Source organism: Arvicola amphibius, chromosome 1 (genome assembly GCF_903992535.2).
Source record: "Arvicola amphibius chromosome 1, mArvAmp1.2, whole genome shotgun sequence".
Taxonomy (NCBI): Eukaryota; Metazoa; Chordata; class Mammalia; order Rodentia; family Cricetidae; genus Arvicola; species Arvicola amphibius.
This window is the reverse complement of record NC_052047.1, coordinates 11,098,140-11,113,956: the sequence shown is the minus strand read 5'-3', so window position 1 is coordinate 11,113,956 and position 15,817 is coordinate 11,098,140. Positions and strand designations below refer to the sequence as shown.

General features: G+C 39.9%; 1 protein-coding gene across 3 annotated transcripts in view; it reads left to right on the top strand.

The window, feature by feature from the left end:
* Positions 1-15,817, top strand: part of Bmp2k (BMP2 inducible kinase) — a 97,225-nt gene that overhangs the window by 35,004 nt on the left and 46,404 nt on the right. For all 3 annotated transcript variants that reach the window (XM_038316343.1, XM_038316354.1, XM_038316333.1), the window contains exons 4-7: positions 5,377-5,519; positions 6,912-7,033; positions 9,465-9,546; positions 11,804-11,936. In XM_038316343.1, coding sequence (XP_038172271.1) covers positions 5,377-5,519; positions 6,912-7,033; positions 9,465-9,546; positions 11,804-11,936 — 480 coding nt within the window. The remainder of the gene's footprint in view (positions 1-5,376; positions 5,520-6,911; positions 7,034-9,464; positions 9,547-11,803; positions 11,937-15,817) is intronic.

The following is a 15,817-nucleotide window of genomic DNA, read 5'->3' as shown; positions in this document are numbered from 1 at the left end:
TTTTATTTTATGTTCATTGGTGTTTTGTCTATGTGTTATGTCTGTATGAGGGTGTCGAATTCTCTGGAGCTGGAGATATAGACAGTTGTAAACTGTCATGTGGGTGCAGGGAATTCCTTTGGAAGAACAGCCATCTCTCCAGCCCCATAAAACCTGCAGCATTTTAATACATACTCTTTACATTTTTAAAAAATTCATTTGAGAAAATGTTTATTTAGACCTAACATGATAAATAAATGTTTACTTGTATAGCATGCCTTAGTAGTAATAGCAAATATAAACTGTCCCTGACTCCTAAATGTCCTAATGGAGAGGGGAAGGGCACTTAGTCCATTCTCTACAAACATGGTGTCTTTACTTGGTTTTGTAAAAATAGAAATGTTTATCTAGTGTTTGAATCAGCAAGGTTTGTTTCATAGGAATTTTTAAATCAAAAGTGTTTTATGTAGGGCTGGAGAGATAGCTTAGTGGTCAAGAGCACTGACTGCACTTGCAGAGGACCCCGGTTCTATTCCCAGCACCCATGTGTTGGTTCACAACTACCTGTGGCTCCTGTTTCAGGCCTCTAACACCCTCTTAGGGCCTCTACAGGCACCAACAGACATGCGGTGCACATGCACACCTGAAGTCAAAAAACTCACAAAATAAAAATCAATCTAAAAAAAAAAAAAACAAAGTAATTTGTGACATGGTTCAAAAAGCCCAATAGCTGGTGTGGTGGTGCACACCTTTAATCCCATCACTAGGGAGGCAGGGCAGATGCAGCTCTGTAAGTTTGAGGACAGCCTGGTCTATATAGAGGGTTCTAGGCAATCCATGGCTACATAGTGAGACTCTCTGAAACTGTCCCAAACCAAACAGCAGCAGCAGCAGGAACAGCAGAAGCCCAGTATAGTCTATTAAGCCATGGGTTGATTGACAGCCTATTGAAACCCCCTCTCTCCTGAGAGTCATTTAAGATGCACGAGATGTTGCTTCTCAGATTGTCCGTCTGTATTTCTAGGTTGCCTTGTAAGTGGGAGTTGGGTGTTCTTAGCATGTGGAAGCATGGAATGAGGGAACTGAGGAAGCCAGTGTAGTATGGATCCTGGTAGGAGCAGGCTCTTGTAAGAAGCATTGCTGTGCTCCAAGGCAAGGGGAGATTTACTCCAGTGTTGCATATGCTTAGCTTCCGGACCGATTCTGTGTTTTCACCATGTTTTTTGCCATCCAGAAGGGCTGACATGAGTAGTGTACAATTACATTTTCTTTCCTGTACAGTAAGATTCTCCTGGAGTTAGTAACTGTCCAGTTTTTCACTTGCCTAATTTCTTCAGGTGTGTTACTATTTTAGCCCATCTTCCTCAGTAGAAATTCAAGTCTGTGTAGCAAGCTTAAACATGGCAACACTTGTGTGAGTTTCATTTTTCTTCCTCTCGGAAGCACTCTTCACAGAGATTACATTCTCTTGGCTGATTTTACACAGGGTTTAGATGTCCCTTGGGAATTCTTGATTTCCTCTGTCTTTGACTCCTTTTTATTCCCCTCCCCATTGTTAGGTGTGGGAGTGAGCCCAGGGCCAGAAGTATGGCTCTCAAGTGGACCACCTCTGGACTCCTTCTCCTTGCTCTTGGACTAATTAATTTCTCTTAAGCTTTTTGATATGAGTTTATGGGTGGAAATATTTTTGAGATCTTCAATTTGTAAATATGTCTTTATTTTCCCTTTCAAGTACTAAGCAGCTGTGATACTAAGTTTCTGAGGTCAGTTGAGATTGGGCACATTCGGGGTAGGGGAGGGCCATAGACAAGCATGTCTTTATTCTGTGTCCACATTTGATTGTTAATTTGGTTAGAAAAAAAGATTCTAGCTTAGAAGTAATACTGATGCAGGCATTGCGTTGTTCCTTTTTCTCTCTACTACTATGATGATTGATTTTTTTTTTAATGAGATCTGTTTTCTGCATAGACACTATCAGGTAGCTTCACATTTATCTCCAGTGTATTGAAATCTTATAATTTGTATACTTCATTTATGTCAGTTTTGGATATTTTATTTTTTTGAGACAGGGTTTCTCTGTGTAGCATTGACTGTCCTGGAACTTGCTCTGTAAACCAGGCTGGCTTTGAACTTAGAGATTGGTCTGCCTCTGCCCACAAGTTTTGGAATTAAAGGCATGCACCACCCCCAACTAGGTTTTATATATATATATATTTTTGTAAGACACCAAGCTTTTTCTCTTGTGTTCTTTCTGAAACTTGTTTGAAATGGATGTTTGTCTTCCTGTGGTGATTGTTCTTCTGGTTATCTTTTCAGTTTTTTTTTTCTTTTAGTTTCTGCTTTTGTTGGAAACTTCCTTAAGTGTGTGTAGATAATAGTTTTCTATAGGATTTTTGTACTTTTTATTTATCAATAAAAATTTTGTCCTTTCTTATTTTTCAATAAAATACCCGTTGCTCTTATTTTAGGTATAAATCTTTTTTAATTTAAAAATTAAACGTTTGAAGTATTTTCCCTTTTATTCTAACTGCTCCCAGATTCTTCTACTTTGTTACTCAGTCTCCCTCATGTGAGAAGTTTGCTGCATGCATCACAGCTCAGAATGTACCCTCTAGATTGGCAGTTTTATCTTAGGAGAATGAATTCAGAGGCCTGAGCAGGGTAATTTTTTTCTCATATGAAGCAAATAGATACATTCTTTTTCTCATGGGGGAGGAGTGTTTCGGAGGAGTAGTGAATGGGAGAAGGAATTCTGTCCCCTTCCTTCTTTTGCAGAAGTCCCTTGTGTAACACACACAGCTCACACACTGATTGTGTAGGGCTGAGCCTCAGTGGGAAGCAGAAGAATGTGCGAGGTAACCTGAGTGTGACCCACTTCATGCTTTGGGGTTCTCGATGCTTTCTGCCATTTTCTGTGCAGTACAGTTGCCTTTCACCTCTCAATTCATGTTTTGGTATTACTTGCTAGTTTTCTGTTACATCACTTAAAAGAGTACTTCTCAACTTGTGGGTCATAACCTCCTTAGATGTTGATGACTCTTTCACAAGGGTCATATGTTAGATATCCTACATAGCAGATATTTATATACGATTCATAACAGCAGGAAAATTACAGTTATGAAGTAGCAATGAAAATAATTTTTATGCTTAGGGGGTCACCACAATATGAGGAACTGTATTAAAGAGTTGTGGCATTGCTGGGCGGTGGTGGCGCACGCCTTTAATCCCAGCACTCGGGAGGCAGAGGCAGACGGATCTCTGTGAGTTCGAGGCCAGTTCCAGGACAGGCACTAAAGCCACAAAGAAACCCTGTCTCGAAAAAAACCAAAAAAAAAAAAAAAAAAAAAAAAAAACCCAAAAAACAAAAACAAACAAAAAAAAAAGGTTGCGGCATTAAGAAAGTTGAGAACCACTGACTTAAAGAGATATTGTATTTTTGGAATTAGAATTCTGGACATCAGTATGGTTATTTTGAATGTATTTCTATTGTTTTATAAATAGAGTATAAACAATTACGGCCATTTGTGACTTTTTAAGTTCATTTTAGAAGCTGCTTTGTATTAATTCTTGTAAGTTCTATCTCTACTAGCTTTTACTTGAAAATAAGACACTTGAAAATTTGGTAGCATAAAGCAACAGTTGCTTTTGATTGCTTGTGGATCTGTCCATCAGCAGCTGTGGGCCGAGCCTGGCAGGGCGACACTGCTGATTTGTCAGAGCTTGTTCACATGACTGTTTGGTAACTGTGACTGGTTGGAGAAGTTTTACTTCCTCTCTTTCTTGCTCTTGTTGGCTCTAGTAGGCTCTCCTGGGTAGATTTTCTTATGCAGATAGAAGCAAGACCTGCAGAAGTGCATGAGCTCTCTACCCTTTTCCCAGTGAATCTGCTTCTCACTTGAATGTGAACACACACACATACACACACACACACACACACACACACACACACACACACACACACACACACACGAATGACCCACTTAGTTAATCTGTGGTAGTTGCAAGAGCATGGGTTGGAGGTTATTTGTTCTAGCATGGGTAGCCAGCCGACTGTTGGCTACCACTGAAGAGCATGGCCGTCTCTTCCCCCAGCAGTAACTCCTCGGAGGTCTGGGGCCTCCTGAAGCCTGCTCTGTTTATAAACTCCTGGTCTGGAGTCTCTGCCTTAACTACTGCATTGAAAGAAAAAGCTTCTCTGGCCAAGGCTGACAAGAGCATTGTCCCTGGGTACAAACATAAATGTCTAGAAGGCAGTTTGACAACCTGTGCCCAGAGCAACAAACCCTCTGCCTGTGTCTGTGATCTCCACAGCCATGAGCTTTTGACTAGGTTTGTAGTATCAGGAATATGGTTGATGTGTCAGCTTGTACTGGTGGGTATGCTGAAGAGGCCACGGTGAAGAGGATCTTGAGTTGGAGCCCAGCCTGGCAGTAGCATGATTCCCTCCTGTGGAGCAGGCCTCAAATCCAGTCAGAAAGCAGCTGCTTACCCTTTCACAGTGATGCCACTGTTGCAGGCAGCCGTCTTATCGGGCAGGTCGGCCGCATGCATAGTTCACAGCTGGGCAGGATTATTGATTGTCTTTCTCCCAGTCCTATTAGTTATTACCAGGAATAAAGCTTTAGTGGTCTTTTTAGATCCCGTTATCTTATAATCAAGGCAGTGTTTTTAAAAGTCAGATCTATAGTTCTCTTTGACTTTCAAGAATTCATTGTGCAATATGGCTGCTGGTGTCTGAGTGCATCAGTTACACCTCGTTTTTCTGTGCCTCCTCAGCCGAATCAGCAGCAGCTCTTTATCAGTTACTGTCGCCAGCAAATCCCTATTTAACAGAGATGTTTGAACATAACGTTCATTACCCACAGGTTCTCTTTGGCCTTGTTAATTAGTGATTGTTCTGTCTCCACAGAAGCCTTAGATAAGCCTACATTGATCTGCTCTCCTTTCTTCCCATCCTTCCCTCAGTCTAAATTCAAGTTTCTTATGTGAGTTCTCTCATTCTTACTGTGGAATGTTATGAATTATAGTCACGGCTGTGTCGTTATTTTTTAATCTTGAGACACTATATTCTATGATACTAAAAATCTTATTTTTGTTTATCATACTTTACCCAGTACAAAACAGTGTTGAATGATTATTGCTTCAAATATATACATCATTAATCATAAGGAAAACTGCAATTTCAGAAATGGTTAAATATTTTTTAAAAATGGCAAATAGTATTAGCAAGATGCTGTCTTTTTACGGCGCTCTGATTTCCAAGACATATGTCACACTTTAGCTTAGTAGGTGTAAGCATCCTGGGGGAGGTCAGCGCTAGTGCTGGAAGGGCGCTTTGAGTCCTTGTTTCTGGTGGATGTTATCAGAATGCATCCTCAGAGTTGTATCTTTGCTCAGCTGGGCAGGTAGTGAATCAGATGAACAAGAAGCTACAGACGGGCTTCACTGAATCAGAAGTCTTACAGATCTTCTGCAACACCTGTGAAGCTGTTGCGAGGTTGCATCAGTGTAAGACTCCCATAATCCACCGGGATCTGAAGGTAAGGACCGTGAGACACTTTTGTTCTGCACTTAGAATTTAGAGTGTTTCTTTCTTTCTCTCCCTGCTCCTGTACCCTCCCAAAGATCCTGTGTAGTTTCATTGTGTTTTGTCCGCTCTTCCCACTAGAGGATAAGGGTCATGAGGCCTTTGGTGTTGGTTTGTTTGTGTGTATGATGTAGCCAAGCTCTCAGGACAGTGCATGGCATATAGCAGAGGCTCTTGGTTGTTTAGTAAAGAAGTGAATGACTGTTTTGACTGATTCAATACAATTTTATATCTTATGATAAACAAAAATAACCAATGTCATTTAGAATGTTGGTTGTTGATAATCATGAAAGCCTGAAATAAACTTTATTAGCATTTCAGTAATGAAAATAAATAAGTAAATAAAAGGTATTGCCATAATATTTATTTGTTCCTTAATATATTCCAGACCGTGTTCTGAGTACATTGGCTCTTCTAACCCGTCATAGTAACTATTATCTTCCCTGTTTTCTCGATAAGATAACCAGAGAGGGGAGTGGCTAAGCAAATTGTCCAACGACGTAAGCACTTAGTAAGCAGCAGATGGGACTTTCTCTGAACCGGCATTGTTGAATTCAAGATATTGGAGTATTTGTACTTTTTAAAATTATTTTAACTCTGATCTCCAAGTTAAAGTATAAATTTAAATTTCTCTTTTCACTGTAGGAATTTTAGATAAAAACGGTGGTATAGGCTAAGCTTCTTTATCAGAAAGTGTGCATTTAAAAAGGCCCACTGTCTTAGCTTTGTTGAGACTTGAAATGGTGGTGCCATCCATGTAAAATTCTGTACCTGATCACGTGCTTCAGATTGCAGTTAATTGTTTAAAATTACTGTCAGACTTAATGTATAAGGTATTGATGGAACGTGAATGAAATTTATTCTTATTCTTGAATTTCCACTCTCCCCACCCACTATAAAAAATAATCCCAAATCAGCAACACTTCTGGTCTTAAGCATTTTGCATGTGAATACTCAACCTATAGTTACCAAACTGAAATGGAATTTAAATGCTTTCTGTTACTCCTTGTCTCCAGGTAGGCAGAAGTCTTAGGAATAGAGAAAGATGTAGATATACTCAAAGAAGATCTTGGCCTTCACTAGTTGTTCATATAGAGAATTTAGGAGGTTAGGGTTGGCCATTGTCATTAAACCTCTGGCCTTTTGGCTCAGTCTCTGAGTTCTTAGGTCATCAGGGATGTACCACTGCCTGCTCTGGTTCATTGCCTTTGTTTGAGGTGTATTATGTCTGTATATACATACATGTATGTGTGTATATATGTACACCAGGCACTTGATGAAAACAGGTTTAAAAAAGACAATTTTTATTTTGAAAATAGTAATCAATTGATTTTCTTTCCTTAAGGTAGAAAACATTTTGCTAAATGATGCCGGAAATTATGTGCTTTGTGACTTTGGCAGTGCCACTAATAAGTTTCTCAATCCTCAAAAAGATGGAGTTAATGTAGTAGAAGAAGAAATTAAAAAGTAAGTGCTTACCTTTATTGCATTTTGTAACGTAGGCATTTTGATTAACTTGAGTCTGTAGCTAGCTAGCTACATTAATACAAATTTTACAAGATTCCATCATAATGGAAATGATTAGTATGTGACTAGACAATCTAATAGACTGTTAATGAATACTGTGAATGAAATTTTTTGTCTGTGTGGTAAACAGATTAATAATGAAACTTATAAAATAAGTGGTAGTAGTTGAGAGAGTTTTAAGCAATTTGAGTTAAAAAGATTTATTTTTATATGAATATGAATGTTTGACCTGTGTGTATATTTGTGTACCACATGTGTGTGTAGTGTCTGTGGGGGTCAGAAGAGTGCCTTGGGTTCTCTGGATAGTTGTGCTGGGAACTGAACCCTGGTCTTCTGCAAGAACAGAGTTTTAACCATGAGGCATCTCTCTAGTTCCTTAAGTGTCTGTGAGTCCAGTGTAGAGTCTTTGTCTTTACTGAGACAGGGCAGTGGTACCTTTGCAAGAGTAAGGAGCTCGAGACATGTTAGCTGTTGTTACCAGTGCATAGCATATGTACTCAGTAAGTGCTCAGACTGTGCGAAGTCACTCTTTCTTCAGCGTCATACTGCAGAGCTTTCTCGGGTAATGTCACACAGCTTTTTGTTTCTCAATCCTCTGCTTTCTGTGGTTGCCAGGCTACCGTGACAACCTAACTTCGCTGCTTTTTAGTTTCAGAAAGTACAACTAGCAGTTTGTCTTAGAGCACTGAAATGACAGAGAACAGCGGTCCATCAGCATAGGACACAGAGAGGACAGCGGTCCGTCAGGGTAGGACACAGAGAGGACAGCGGTCCATCAGCATAGGACACAGAGAGGACAGCAGTCCGTCAGCATAGGACACAGAGAGGACAGCGGTCCGTCAGGATAGGACACAGAGAGGACAGCGGTCCGTCAGGATAGGACACAGAGAATACAGTGGTCTGTCAGGATAGGACACAGAGAGACAGCGGTCCGTCAGGGTAGGCATTTCTAAGTGGTGTCCTTATCGCTTCCTCACTGATTCTCAGGGTTAGGGCGAGGAAGCTGTTCCGAGAGAGCTGGAGACTGACCCATTTGTAGGATGCAGTCATATAGACTGTAAAGCAGTGACGTGTACTGTGGACTGTGTGTTTCACTCAGAAAACAGCCTGGAACCATTGCATTAGCTTCTATAAGAACAAACCCATAGGAAACACAAGAGCAGAAGCCGTGCAGGTTAGCCTGTTGGGATCCATGTACATCCACATAATTAAAACATCTTGTGGATGAAGATTTCTAGTGGCTGCTTGAGGTCTCCAGTATCTCTGATCTGCTAGACACCTAATTTGTTGCATTGTGGGATGCTCAGTTAAATTTTTGTGATGATTGCAATATGGCATGTAAACTCACTAAGAATTCGTATCCTTTGTGGCTGAATTGAAGAGTTGATGGTCTGTTGAGTTAACAAGTATTCATTCAGGGCCCAATCCTGGTTTTGGTGACGGGATATAATGATAGAAGCCTTGCCATTATGCAGTTTACATTCTGGTTCCTCTGGAATAGTATCATTCAGATCATCTTCACCAGTTAGTGTAATTTGGGAGAAGTAAGGTATTAGAATGTTGTGATTTAAGAGCCTTCTTGTAAAATAAAGTATAAATACTAAAACCGAATCTCACTGTGATAGAGGTGGTCCATTTTATATTATTATGATTTTTGCAGTGAGATTTGAGCACTGCTTGATTTAAAATTTCTGTTCCTAATAGATTTCTCTTTCCTTTCTCTTTTTGGTCATGAGTATTTATTTACAGTGACTTCTAATTCCAAAGAGCTTAGGTTGTAGTCATGTTAGAAGCATATATAATGTGTATAATTGAGTTGTAATAGATAACTTTCAAGAAAATCATAAAACCTCAAAACATTTACTGCTGTGTACAACTGGGTATACTAACATTTCTAAAACAAACTCCTTAGGGAAGAACTAAATTAAGATTTCGAGAGTGCAGTCTTCCGTTTCATAGATGAAATGTCTGGTAAGGAGGCTGTGACAGACTGAGTTGTTTCATAAAAATCAACAGAAATATTCCCAATGAGTTGCATTTAAGTTTTTATTAATAAAAGAAATTCAACTTTTATATTATTTGAAATACTTTTATTATTGCTCAACAAAGTATCTGTAGATACCTTGTTTCATTTAATTCTTGATAGGCTTTTAACAAGCATTTAAAGATAGTATTAGTTATATACAGTTCTGAACCCCAATGTCTGTAGATAACTTGTTTTGTTTAATTCTTGATAGACTTTTAACAAGCATTTAAAGATAGTATTAGTTATATACAGTTCTGAACCCCAAAGCCTTTTTATGTTTTAGGGAAGCGTGTCTCATTTGCCCTTTTGTTTTGAATGTGTCTCCTGTTTCCCTCATGCTGCCAGGTACACAACTCTGTCATACAGAGCCCCGGAAATGATCAATCTTTATGGCGGGAAGCCCATCACCACCAAGGCTGATATCTGGGTAAGGCTTGAAGGCCAATCTTTGCTCTAACCAGAGGAGTCCGAGTTGAGCTGCCTCCTGTCCTTGGCCTCCCCAGAGACATCCTTTCTATGTGGGAAGGAGCTTCTCCCTCAGAAATAGAATGCTAGCTAATTTAGGAGGTGGAATTGCCTACATTCAAGAAAGGGGGTACTTGTATGTTATGTAACTACTGCCCGGTAGTTTTTAGGATTTAGATCCTAAGTGAATGGTCACATTTTTTTTTCAGTTTTGAACGAGTGGAATTTTGGCTGATGGCAATATAGAAAATCTGGATGTAGCTGCTAAGCAATTACAGTTTCCGTGTCCGTGGCGATTGTCTTATGCTTGTCTTAGCACAGATGGAACAGAAAACCCTACGCTGTAGGTGTGTTCATTCACTTTAGTCAGGAATTGTGTTTACTGGTTCTGTTTCAAGAAGATAAACTAATTAAAAGAATTACAGTGGTCAGGTGAAAGTAGTTATATAACATATCATAATTTTGGCAAACATTTTTTTTTGAAAGTTACCATTGTGGGTTATTATTATTATTATTTTTGGTTTTTCGAGACAGGGTTTCTCTGCAGCTTTGGAGCCTGTCCTGGAACTAGCTCTTGTAGACCAGGCTGGCCTCGAACTCACAGAGATCCGCCTGCCTCTGCCTCCCAAGTGCTGGGATTAAAGGCGTGCGCCACCACCGCCCGGCTTGTAGGTTATTTTTATCCTGACATCTAGGATGCTTAATAGGAATCCTTTATTTACCTTTTAGAGAAGAAAATTGAACACGATGATAACCCCTTTTAAAAGCTTAATGGGTCCCTCTTGTTTCTTACATAATGGGAATGTTTATGGTGTGAAATGGGACAGTTTACTGTGTTTATACAATACAATGTATTTCACGCATTTTTTCCACCATTGCCGTCTTTTTTTGAGGGGGTTTATATACTAGGAAATACTTCACTTCTGAACTACATCCTCAGACCCCACAGCCACCTTTTAAAGTATGTTTTGATGCTCAGAATAGTACAATGTACAGTAAAAATCGTAGGATTGTAGATAGAAATATAGAATTAATTAAAGATGTTTTATTTACGCACATTTGTGTTTGTTGTGTGTGCTGGTGCCTGTGGAGGCCAGAAGAGTTCCAGAGGCTTGTGAGCCCCTGGCATGGGAGCTGGGAACTGAACTCAGGTCCTGTGTAAGAGCAGCACGTGCTAACTGTTGTGCGGTCTCTCCAGGCCCAGAGAGTTAATGTTTTTATTGCGTGTAACCTATGTTTTGCCTCTGGGTATGTGTGGAGATTAGGGGACAATTTGAGAACAATCTTTTCCTTCCACCACTTGAGTCCTGGGCATAAACTCAGGTTATCAGGGTTGTTGCCATGGGCCTTCACCAGGGACCCACCTTGCTGGTCAGTGAATTGATTTTTATGTTATGAAATAATGACCAGTAAAATTTGCTATTGGTGTCTTAGCTTTGATGGACAGCCTCAAAAGTCTTCAAGCATGTTTTATAGTGAGCTTTAAGAAAGTTTGTTAGAAGAGCCTTTGTTTTCCTTGTAAGTTGATAGTATGACCTGCCTTAGTCAGGGTTAGTGCAGCTGTGACAGACACCATCACCAAAAGCAATCTTACAGCTTTGGAGTTCATCACTGATGAAGCTAGAACAGGAACCTAGAGGCAAGAACGGGAGCAGAGACCACGGAGGAATGCTGCTCCCTTACTTGCTTATGTCACCACCAGCCCAGGGGTGGGCATCACCACAGTGGCCTGTGCCCGTCCCCACCAGTCATTACTTAAGAAAACAGCCCCATTTACTTGTCTGCTGCCATTCTGAGAGAGGCCTCTTCTCAGATGTAGCTTGTGCCAAATTGGCAATACCAATGAGGACAGTACCCAAAAGATAATATTTCCTCCAAAAGGAACCAGCCAGGCTTAATTTTAGTGACTCACGATCCAGAGTAGCTTATCTAACTGATTGCAGATGCAGCCGAGAAACACCGAACTATAAAGCTAAAGGCTTTTAAGAAACATTGAACATGTTAACTTGGTTAAGTAATAATTGGATCCAAAACAGGAGCATTCAACTTGTTTGTTTGAAATAGCATGTTTAACTTTTAGCTTTCTTGTTCATGGAGCTGCTTATGTTAAGCAAGTGGTCTATCACTTAGCTGCATTTCCAGCTCTGGTCTTGACTGTTTTTATGTTCTGTGACTGATTGCTGAGTCCTGACGAAAACTCCTGTTTCTTTGTTTTACAGGCCCTGGGATGTTTCTTGTACAAACTTTGCTTCTTCGCTCTTCCGTTTGGTGAGAGCCAGGTTGCTATCTGTGATGGCAGCTTCACCATCCCAGACAATTCTCGCTACTCCCATAACATACATTGTTTGATAAGTAAGTACTGGGAAAGATGTATGGAATGTTCTTGAAGATAGATACTGTAATTTAAGGCCTGCTATTTATATTCTTTCTTACATCTAGACTTTTAATTTCATATGTTTATAAATTACAGTAAAATTATTTAAAAATGGTTATTCACCTGTAAAGAGGTCAAAGCAATCTAATTACCAGTGAATACAGGCTATTTTTAACCTCCTCGATAAGAGTTAATAGCAATGACAGCAATTACATAATTGAGACAGTCAGAGTTACTGGGAACACTCATAACATTTAATTCTTCAATTTTTGTATCTTTGAAACTGAATATCCATGTGGTTAATAAGTAACCAGATTTCCTTCCAGCCTTTTAAAGGCCTTTGCTTGCTTTTAAAAAGGTACCATAATGTAGCATTTTGTACATGGAATTGTAAACTTCAGAAGATGCTTTGGGAGGAGGAGACAGTCATGAGACAGTAGAAGGTGATCTAGGCAGTGCAGTATTGAGACAGCTCTGACTAAGTGCCTTTAGGATTTCAGTTTTCTGCATTTTGAACAGCCGTCTATGCCTCTGTGGCACAGAACTGAGTGAAAAGTTAAATTTATTTAATATTTAAATGATACAGTTTTTAAACTTAATGAAAATAAATGGAAATTGATAATTTTCTTAGTCAGTTAGAGTGTCAACAAAGAGAACAAAGTCTTCATTTCTTCTGTTAAAGCTTTACATTAAGTAAAATATTTAAATGCATTGAAAGAAAATTGGTATGAATTTAATCACGTGTCTAGGGTGTAGAAAATACAGGCCGTCGATTCTAGGAGATATAAGAGATAACCCCGTGATATACAACTTTAAAATTTTAAGTCTGCCCATATGGCATCCCTGTAATCTAGCACTGGGGAGGCAGATGCAGGAGAAGACAGTGCCCAGGTCCAGGTCACTCTGCACTATAAAGGGAAACTCAAAGCAACCAAGGGCTGGGTGCATGCTATTAGTGGTAGAATGTTTGCCTAGTAGGCACATGGCTCGGGGTTCAGTTGACGGCACTGCTCCCACCAAATCCCCCAATTATGCTCACATAAATGATGAATTGCAAATAACACTTGTTACTTATTTGAGAAGTAGTTGACTTTCCTAATGCATGGGCCTTGTGCAAATCAAGGAGATGGGGCTGCACATTAAATTAATTTTGTCATAATGTCCAAGAGAAAAAGGGACACAAACGGCTCTTAAAGCACAGAATTTATGTGAAACAGATTTCTTCACAGATACTGGAAATTGGAGAACTACATCAGCTTGACACACACAAAGTTCGTTGCATTACATAGAATGCTTTTCTTAGGCTAGGAGAACCAGAATAATGGGGGGGGGGGAGGGAGCAGCTGAAGCTTGGCTGTTGCCCTGCAAGTGCTCACACTTAAGTATGAGAGCGCTAAATATATGTGCTACAGGAAACAATGAGAGTCCACGGTCACGGCCTAAGACGAGCTACAGGAAACAGCTCCTGTGTCTGCAGGAGCACTTGTTCTTGCTGCTCCTCTTCTGGGCTGTGGAAAGAATAACTTGGGTTATTATTGCATGACTTGGGTCCTGGAACCCTGAGCAGGGATAAGAAGACAGACATACGTACAGAGAAGCTGGGATCAGTGGTCAGGACTGTGATGGAGAAGCCTCAGCACCTCTGTCTGTCTGTCTCTCTGTCTGTCTGTCATCTATCTATCTATCTATCTATCTATCTATCTATCTATCTATCTATCTATCATCTATTTTTTTAGCTATATCTATTTTTTTATTGAGCTGTATATTTTTCTCCACTCCCCTCCCTTCTATCCTCTCCCATGGTCCCCACGCTTCTAATTTACTCAGGAGATCATGTCTTTTTCTACTTCTCATGTATTAAATCCATGTATGTCTCTCTTATGGTCTTCTTTGTTGTCTACGTTCTCTGGGATTGTAAATTGTAGGCTGGTTTTTCTTTGCTTTATCTCTAAAAATCACTTATGAGTGAGTACATATGATATTTGTCTTTCTGGGTCTGGGTTACCTCACTCAATATGATGTTTTCTAGATCCATCCATTTGCCCACAAATTTCAAGATGTCATTATTTTTTTCTGCTGTGTAGTACTCCATTATGTAAATGTACCACATTTTCTTTACAGCTGACCAAGGAGGAGGGTTTATCTAATCTCAGTAGGAATGGCCTTCATGCTCTAAATATTAGTCTGGGAGTGGAGGAAGCTACAGTCAGTGGACGTTTTCTGAAAACACCATCAACATCACACTCTCCCCGAGGAAGGCTTTGCCGTCCCTCTGAGCCTCATCTGGGGACAGCTTTGCCACTGCCATAGGGTTGAGGCACTGGAGTTCTTGAGATGGCGAATTTAATCCTTACAGCTGAACTCATGGGTGTAGGACATCAGCATTCGTGGAAAGACTGTGATGCTCACTTCTTCAGCACGCCACTGCCCCCTAGACTTGTGCTTTCCAGAGATCTCTACCTGTGTGCTGTGTAGCTCCTCACATGCACCAGTACCTATGTAAGGGCGCTAGGCCTCGACTTCAGTCTCTTTGGTTAAGTGTCAAGCAGCATTGTTTGCTCCAGTTTTCTGTGGCAGCCTCCAGTCAAGATGGAGTTTCCTGTCTGGGCAGTCTGAGTTAATGGTCCAGGTCCCTGTGACTAGGATTTCAGTCGTCTCTCATGACATTCCTCTAGCTTTTTATGGCATCTTTTTAAAGAAAATGAGCAAATATACCACCATTGTATATTTGAATAAATGTTAAACTCTCAACCCTCTCTATTTTATATAATAATGTTCTCGAAAGAAATTTAGGACAACAGAAGCATGAAATAATCCCTATTACTTGTAATGCCTAAAACTATGGGATTTAGTTGCTGTGTTCTCTGGCTAGTTTAGTTCAATGTTTTATTGAAGACATTTTTACAAACCATTGTAGCTGTAACTTTTGTTGCTAAGTATAATGTTTTAGTAATAATTGAATGTACAGTTTTGCTGGATATCTTGAAATGCCTTAAAGGCTCAGTGTTCTCTTTGACCGATACTTTGCGAAAGACTGAGCAACTTATGCCTTGTTATGTGACTTTATTCCTAACTAGTATTGAATTTCCCTGTGTTTATGTGTGCCCCCATATGTGTGTGGGAATGTGTTTGTGGAGTACTGTGGTAAGCATGATAATACTGTTGATAATTTTAGATGCAGTTGGAGTTTAATTAATCGGCAGTTTACTGTGTAGCATATGCTTCTTTTACTTGACCATAAATGTGAAGATTTTAGTTTCTGGTATCAATTTGACTATGCCAAAAAAAAAAATGAAATAAACTAAATATACTGAGTAAATTAAAAGTTTTCAAGTAAATTTGGTATTATAAAACTCCTGTAAGTTTTTAAAAACAGCGGGCAGGGCGATGGCTCAGGGATAAAAATGCTTAATGAGCAAGGTCAATGCTACTAGAGTTCCTTGTGCAGGAGCCGCCATGGAAGGAGAAAGCTGACTCCTGGAAGTTGTCCTCTGGCTGCCACATGCACACGTGGCGCGCGCGCGCGCGCACACACACACATACACACACACACATACACAGTTTTCAATCCCAGTAGTTTCTCTCCTTGTTAAAAGTTTTGCAGACTTTATTTATTTTATTTTATTTATTTATTTATTTATTTTTTTGTTTTTCGAGACAGGGTTTCCCTGTAGTTTCTAGAGCCTGTCCTGGAACTAGCTCTTGTAGACCAGGCTGGCCTCGAACTCAGAGATCCGCCTGCCTCTGTCTCCCGAGTGCTGGGATTAAAGGCGTGCGCCACCACCGCCCCAGACTTTATTTTTTAAATGCTGAAATGAGGTACAGATTTAAGAAGAAAGCCTCAGAGCATACTTACTTA